Source organism: Amblyomma maculatum, chromosome 6 (genome assembly GCF_055883805.1).
Source record: "Amblyomma maculatum isolate TAMU_Amacu chromosome 6, ASM5588380v1, whole genome shotgun sequence".
NCBI classification, from domain to species: domain Eukaryota; kingdom Metazoa; phylum Arthropoda; class Arachnida; order Ixodida; family Ixodidae; genus Amblyomma; species Amblyomma maculatum.
The window spans coordinates 23,190,604-23,198,810 of record NC_139349.1 but is presented as its reverse complement, the minus strand read 5'-3'; the positions used below and the strand labels follow the sequence as shown (position 1 = coordinate 23,198,810).

The 8,207-nt window shown below is 43.9% G+C and overlaps 1 protein-coding gene across 1 annotated transcript; it reads right to left on the bottom strand.

The window, feature by feature from the left end:
• Window positions 1-336: 336 nt before the first annotated feature.
• Window positions 337-7,344, bottom strand: LOC146185260 (beta-1,3-galactosyltransferase 5-like). The gene is made up of 2 exons (XM_084607782.1): window positions 7,276-7,344; window positions 337-1,410 (listed from the first exon to the last, which is right to left on the bottom strand). The coding sequence occupies exons 1-2, from the start codon at window positions 7,342-7,344 to the stop codon at window positions 337-339; spliced, it is 1,143 nt and encodes a 380-aa protein (XP_084463908.1).
• Window positions 7,345-8,207: the final 863 nt, after the last annotated feature.

Sequence of the window (8,207 nt, the reverse complement as noted above, 5' to 3'; positions counted from 1 at the left end):
GGTCGCCAACTCGAGCAAAAACATAAAATAGAGACAAGGAAAAGATGAGAAGCCCTCTTCGACGAAGTTGTAGTGAAGTGCTTACGAGGCTTTGTCGACTGATGCCACCGCGTGTTTTCTTTGGGCGACTGAAAGGGAAACACGAAAGACCAGTAAAATTAAGTTGAGGGTGATTTTTGGCTTTCTTGCATTTTGAAATTTTCATTCCTTTTTAGCTCCCGTTCAAGTGTACTTAATTGTGTAATTCATTCCAATTCGCATTTGCGTGGCATAAAGAATTCAGTTCAAGCGCAGCGGACAGGTGTTGTAGGGCCTCTTTAACTGGAGGATCCTGGGCTATATAACAAAGTTCTCTATTTTGTGCCCAAACGCGCTGTTCACTGCGCGGCAGTAACAGACATGCACGCTAAAGAGTAGCCTAAAGCACTTGTACTCGAGGCGCTTCATGGCGTACCACAGGTCGTGCATCTCCTCAGCAGGCACATGGTGGCCGTAGATGGCCTTTTTGTACTCGCAAAGCGATGACAACTTCATGGTGTCCGCATCAGCCAGGTGTTTAATGGAGACACCAGCACGTTCGGCGCACATTCCAGTAAGATAAATGTCTTCCATGCGGAAGGGCTTGATATGACCGGTGGTTCTGTATAAAAGGTCTACCACGCTGCCTCCAATGACGTACATGCATCCAGTTATAAAATCTGCAGTTATATCTGCAGGGAGCTCGTTGTAGGGTATGTACCACTTGTCTTGTGGGTCACGGATTGGCTCGAGTTTGTGATAAACCCTACCGTAGATAGCGTCCTCCTCCTGTCCGTGCATAGCGTGGTAAAAGTTTTCCAGGTTAGGGTAGGTGTCGTCATCAATCTTCACTAGGAACCGCACCTGAGGACAGTGAAGCTTCACCCAGCGAAGCATTGCTACAGTTTTCAGCGTCAGGTTTAAGTAGGTGTCCCTGAAGTTCTCTTGCACGATATCTCCATGCTGCAGTGATTCGAGCATTAATGCTCTCTGTAGCTCTGCGGTGCTGGGCTTGCCGAAAATGAATATCAACCTGTTTCCAGACAACCTTCTCACTTCATTTCCCCATGTGCGTCTGATGACACGGCGCGCATTCACGTACTCGGGTGCCGAGTAGACGACGAAGAGGTAGTCGATAGGGATTTCAGCGGGGCACACATGTTTTGGATTGATGAGATACTTGTAAGGCTTGTTGAACTTTCGCTCCGCGGAAAAGCTTTCTTTTCTGATGTCAATGTCCGGGAACCATCTGAGGGGTTCTTCACAGGAAAGAGCGATGATGACCGTAAGGATTGAGCGAATTAAGATATAAGTTCCCAATGTCACCAATGCGACACCAGCCACAGCCTTGAAGCAATACTGGAACAGCCTTGCAGGTCTTGGCGAAAACAACTAGAAGTAGAGAAAACATTATTTCCGAGATGAGATTGACAGCGGTTTCTGTTCATTATTTTCAGCTGATATATAATACATTTCCTACTTGCGCGATATCATGTATTGATGATAAATTCAGCATCGTCAATAAGGATATTCTGTGCAGAATAACATAAAATATTTGTAAGTAAATGTACTTCGAGGCGGTATTACTTGTGCATTAAAACTTCCTACTGGGCGAGTTGGTAGTTCATCTTGACGTAGGGCTTTTTAGCGCGAACAAAGACAAGGACAACAAAGGTGAGACGTACACACACAAGCGCTAACTATCAACTGAGTTTATTTGTGGAAGGCATCATCATATATAGGCCGAAGGGTGGGAGATAATGAATCGAAAGCTAATAGCAATGAAAAATAAATAAATAAAAAATCACAAGGTAAAAGCCACGAAATCAAGACACATGCGCGGGTGGGCGTGTGATACGCTTGAAACGACACTTTTGGCAAAGTCAACAGGTAGTGGCGTTGAAAAAGTCAATCTCAGTCGCGAACAGAGATAACGAGGGTTCGCTGATGCACTCGTTACCCAGTTTGTTAATGTAATAGGCATCTATGCTAATCCGTGCCGTCCTATCTTTGCTTTTGCCAAGAACCTTCGTCTCCTCAAACCGGGCCACACATGCGTGACATTTACTGACGTGAGCAACAAGATGCTTATAATTGTCGTCGTTAATTTTTAATGTTCGGGCATCTTCCCCTAGTCAGTCATTGACACAACGTCCAGTTTGGCCAACGTAATACTTTCCACATGACATGGGAATTGAATAAACCACTCCATTGTTAAATGTTCCGCTGGAGTGGTTTATTCCATTCCCATGTCATGTGGAAAGTATTACGTTGGCCAAACTGGAGTGGTTTATTCAATTCCCATGTCATGTGGAAAGTATTACGTTGGCGAAACTGGACGTTGTGTCAATGACCGCCTAGGGGAACATGCCGGAAATTAAAAAATAATGACGACAATTATAAGCATCTTGTTGTTCACGTCAGTAAATGTCATGCATGTGTGGCCCGGTTTCAGGAGACGAAGGTTTGGCTTGGTTTGGTTGGTGGGGGTTAACGTCCCAAAGCGACTCAGGCTATGAGAGACGCTGTAGTGGAAGACATCGGAAATTTCGACCACCTGGGGTTCTTTAACGTGCACTGACATCGCATAGCACACGGGCGCCGTGCTTTTCACCTATATCGAAAAGCGGCCGCCGAGGCCGGGATTCGATCCCGCGGTCTTGGCAAAACTAAAGACAGGACGGCACGGATTAGCCTAGCAGCATATCACATCAAGAAACTGGGTAACGAATGCATCAGCGAATCCTCGGTATCTCTGTTCGCGGCTGAGATTGACTTTTTCAACGCCACTACCTGTTGGCTCTGACAAAAGTGTCTTTTCAAGAGTAACACACGCCCACCCGCAGATGCGTCTTGATTTCCTGGCTTTTAACGCGGGATTTTTGATTTATTTCTTTGTCATTGTTATTAGTTTTTCTGCGCTGTCCTTAATGCACCACTTAGCTGTCTGTAGGTGACACTGATTTTCCTGAGGTCGTCAATCTATATCATTGTTTTCAATAAATAGTGCTTGGTTTGCCTGCGCATTCAAATGAAAAGTGTTTTCTTTATGAATGTTTTTACAAATATATGACAATGCTTATGGAGAAGGTCATCGTCTTGGGTGAGCCGTAACTTAGAGTTAACTCGCCAGTTTGGCGGACATCTTTGTGTAAAGAGGATCAAAAAGCGGATATTTGCTAATACCATATCGTATCTATCAGCTTGCCCAAAACGTCGTGCTTAATCAGAAACTTTCAAGTTATGTTTTCATGATGCTACCAGTGCGTTAAATACAACACGGTAGGTTCATGTATCTAATTTGTTATGATTGTTTATGGCGATGACATTTTTGCGTTTCGTATTGTTATTAGTCAAAGCAAGGGGACAATTGATCTTTGCGGTGGTTAAATAAATTTTACGTAAACATGAGCCTTAGTTTTGAGTAGTGCTACGCAGTATCGAGGAAAAAATTCGTCAGGGTTAATTTTATCTTAGCGTCTCAGAATTTTCGCCGCTAGATTTTTACTGTCCGCCAGCGCAATTCTTCGAGCTCTATTCGATGTGTGAGTGGTCATGCTACATACTAAATAAAAAAATAGCCATCAAAGGAGCTAAACTTAACTTTTGGCGAGAGCCACTCAGGAAAGTGCCTGAAGTGTGCGGCTGAAAATGTCTTAATTTATGTGCGCTCTGATAATAAGGAAAACAAATGAACCCATATGGGTGTACAGCCGCACTATCTAATTAAGCTTCTCAAGGTGGCTGCCGCTAGTACCAGTCATCCCTTTCCTCTCCAAGTATTGGGAGTTCGGCAGAATAGGTCTGGTTGAATCTCACTAAGCCGCCAGGACGAAAATGCGTTTTTTTTTTACAAACCTTCGTAGTTTTTTCACATGGACAAAGCTGCATCGACATGCACTAGAAGGCAAACATTCGCGCCAATGTTTAGGCATATATGCAGCGAAATGTCAATATTTATTCCCAAAGTGCTCGGATATTCACAAAATCTACAAACGTTATCAAAGAAGGTAACGTGTTTGCGCGAAAAGGTGTCCTCTTTTATTTTCGCCGCAAAAAGTAATGAAACAGCAATAAAATTTATTAGCGAAAGAATACGCTGAGGATATGCGTCTTGTTCCCGGAGTAATGTTCTCATACTATCATTTTGATGGGCTTCATTTGATAGAATTGAAATCTTTGTTTCTCCATTGCTGAGATTTACATCAAAATGTAAATTTGCACGCATTATTTGGCAGAGCAAAATGCGGAGATTCAGCGCATAGAGCTGAGGTGTGCGTGTCAAAGGCCCGAAAGTGAAATCAGCGAGAAGATGGCCAAGAAAGCGCGTGAGGCTATCCTGATGCCGACCACCGCTATTTTGTTGCAAGGATTTCAGTGCGGAAAGGACCTGCGCAATTGCTTGCTTCTGCTGGGGATAACTACCAACGGAATTTCGGAGCTTGTTTATTTAACGATCAAGCTCTCCATTACGTCCTCGGCAACCCCTCCCGCGAGTACATAATCATAAGGTGTCCGTTCAAATTGTTTTCTGAGTGAGGGCTGCATACATCTCATGTTTTCGCACTACGGCGTCTGTAAAGATAAGTTCGCCTCACGTAAAAGTGGTCGACTCTTGACATTACTGTTACAAAAGGCGTTTGCCTCAGAGTTGAGTCTGTGTGCCTACCCGGCGCCCACATGCATTATAGAACATGATCACAACATCATAAAAAAATATTAAAATCAAGAATAACAAGGAAAACTAAAAATAAATAAAACTGAAAGGATGAAAAAATAAAATATAAAAGCTGAAGCAAAAGATAATTTGCATTCGCTAAACGTACGCAGCAATGCTACAACCGAGGTGTCCAAGCCAACGGTGATTTTCGTGAGCCAATGCTCCGTATCCATGTTCGCCAGCGTAGAACGGCTTGAAACGTTTTATTTTTTCATGTTCATAGGACCCGGCTCGGCACACAGCAAATTATCGCAGTCTCTAATTGCTCTGAGACGCGGCATTATGCATGCACTGTACAGAATGAGGCATGAAAAGGACGGATCAAAAGGCTATACTATCAGAGCACCTATACTGATGCAATGACGCCCATTTTCTGCAGGCAGCCAATCACCTCCCTGATAGTTAGCACTGTTATCTCCCCTGGCATCACAGGCAGCTGTCTTCTAGCGGTATGTCGAAGTTGCATAAAATGGTGGAAGGTACCTAGCATTTCTGCAAAACTGTCGAAATCAAGCATTATTACGGCGACAATACAAAGTTACATCCTTTTCGTGGCATACTGCTAGGGTCCTTCCTTTTTAACTGGCTTTTAACGCCCCGTGTTTAATAAGAACATAGTAGCTACCCATATTCTCAAGTGAGAATTTTAGTCGCAGTCCACTCGCAACTAGAAAGTACGGCGCTTGAGAAATAGGGCAAAGGTTTGAATAAATACGGCGTTTTTTTTTAGCACGAGAAGCTTTGGTAAGCAAAAAGGTACTGAGCGTTTGAAAGTGGTCGTTGGAAACGTGGACAGTCAAGGAAACAACTTAAAAATTTTCCGCTTTTTGATCTTTTGATATATTCATTTCATCCGACTTTTGTGTTAAGTTTGATTTTTAATTTTTGCGCAAAGAGCCAAAATTGGCCTCAGAAAAAGAAATAAAAAAATAGCATCAGACTCACCTTCCAAGTGATTCGTGATTTTATGTCCTTCATTTTAGGGGGTAAATTCTCAAGGACCGGGCAGATTTTAAACATGTTCAACGTTGCAGTTAAGGTAGGGTAAATAGTAAGCTAAATGCGGCCCGCTTAGCTGCAGTCAGTGAATGAGGACTGAAACTAAACAGGCGGTTCGCTATTTGATCTCAGTGGACGTTGTCAAGCGACGTTGTCACGGGCGGCAGCTGTTTATACAGGCATTTTTTTGACGTTCTGACGCTAACCAGTGAGCCGGTGAACATTAGCCGTTAAACCTGATACATCTATAACTGAGCGCTTGCGAGACGACTTGCTTTAAACGTGCAAAAAATTTCTTCTCATGCGGCGTTAGCTACATTTAGCTCTTTCAACTTCCTCCGTTTTACGCCGCTCTGGGGCTGTCTCAAGAGAAGTTTACTTATAGCGAAAACAACGAATATAAAGAAAAAACGCATGCAAAATAACAGATGGCAGCGTTTAGATTGGGTGTATCTCATAAGCTGGAAAAAACATCAGGAAAAAATAAATGCATTCAGACTAATTAGACTCTTTAATCGCTGCTGTAAAATACCTGTGTTTGTAAAAGTGATTGAAGGATCGTTAGCACAGACACTAGCACCTCTGGTTATACAACATACTGCCGAATGGAAGGTAGGAATGGTGATACCACTCCACAAATGAGGTGACTAGCATTGACCATATAACTGTCGTCCTATTACATTTACTAGCATTCCATGTAAAATTCTGGAATATATACTTGCTCAAATCTTGCTAGCTTTTTTGAAAATAATTCATTTTTTTTGTATTGTCGCCAACATGGCTTCCGCAAAACATACGCATGCGAAACGCACGTAGTATCATTCACGCATAAACTATGTATCATCCTTGACCTCTCTTCATTGGCCGACTGCATAATTTTAGATTTTTTCGAAAGCATTCGATAAAGTATTCCATAATTTAAATTGCCCCGCCGGGATGGAGCAGTGGTTAGGGCGCTCGACTACTGTGACCCAAGGATGCGGGATCGGATCCCGGTCTCGGCGGCCGCTCTTCAATGGATTCGAAAATAAAGGCGTCCGTGTGCTGTGCAATATCAGTGGACGTTAAATAACCCCACGTGGTCGAAATTTTCGGAGTCCTCCACTATGACGTATCTCATAGCCTAAGTCGCTTTGGAACGTAAAACCCAAAGACCAACCACCAACAAAGTATACACCGACATCCAGATGCTAAATTTTAAAATGGCGCGATAATTGTGTGTTGTGAAGTCAACAACACCCATTACAGATGCTCTGTGAGCTGCTGTTTTTCCGAATAAATGAAGCTTCTCCAGGAGTCCGACATGCTTTTACGTGCGCTCTACTGGTTTATAGTTACGGTCGTTGAAACTGGTCAGCCTAGATACTCTACGCGAAACGTAGTTTTCGAATGGCATGACAAACGAACGAAAAAAACTGCGCAGTTGCAGACGACTTCGCGGATGATATCCCGGCCACTGTGGTTGCTCGCGCACAGACAGAGGAAGCAGTCGGGGTGTTGTTTGCGCCAAGAGCTCTGGTTTGCGACGGCGTACGCACGGTGCGAGACGCACCAGCAGCCATGGTATCGTCTGCTCGGTCGTCTGCAACAGTGAGCAGTTTCTCCATTGTTCCCTGTTTTGCGCTCTTTTATTGTATGCCAGGATGTATCAACTTGCCCGGTTAATTCCTTTCTTGGTATCTAGGCTGCTTTAGGTTCCACGACCGTACTACTGAACCAGTGTAGCGCACGTAACAGCATGTTTAAATCCAGAAGAAGATTGAGCGATTCGAGAACACCAGCTAGCAACAGCGTCTGTTAGGGGTACGGCGGCCTCGCAACAAAGAATTTTCTCCCTGGTTTAAATATACAGACTCGAAAATTCGAAGGGAAGGAAAGCGTAGCAGGGGGCGGCAGAAAGTTAGGTGGGCGGATGAGGTTAAGAAGTTCGCAGAGGTCAGGTGGATGCAGCTAGCACAGAACCGGATTAAATGGAGAAATTTGGGAGAGGCCTTCGCCCGGCATTGGGTGTAGTCAGGTTGATGATAATGAAGATGATGAAATTTCCTCGCATATCTTGTCGCATAGCTTTTTAAAGCCCGTGCCAACTATGAAGGAACGACTACGTATACGAGCTCACGATGATCCAGTGCAGGCCGCTTGGTGACTCCCACGCGCACGTATCGCGGTGTTTAAAAAAAAATACAATGCATTTGAAACAAAATTTCATAATTTTGAGATATGTTTAAGTGCGTATTAGGCTTTTCTTCATGTAGGGGCAACATCGTACCAGCCCTATGAAATAGAAGAATGCTATTAGACTTTTATATGCATGTATTTCCATCGGGCGCTTTCCCACTCTGAATCTAGAAGTGGCCAACAGGGGCACTTAACGCAGCGACGGCCGTAGCGCACTTGGAGGTGTGCACGGAGCCTATAGCCGATAAGAAAATGCCACCAGGTACAGCTCATAAGTGCGTAGGGTTGCTCG

Coding starts and splice junctions, on each gene's coding strand:
- LOC146185260 (XM_084607782.1), bottom strand. CDS start 7,344: ATGGAGAAACTGCTCACTGTTGCAGACGACCGAGCAGACGATACCATG. Junction 1,411..7,275: donor CTGCTGGTGCGTCTCGCACC/GTGCGTACGCCG, acceptor CTCTACTTCTAG/TTGTTTTCGCCAAGACCTGC.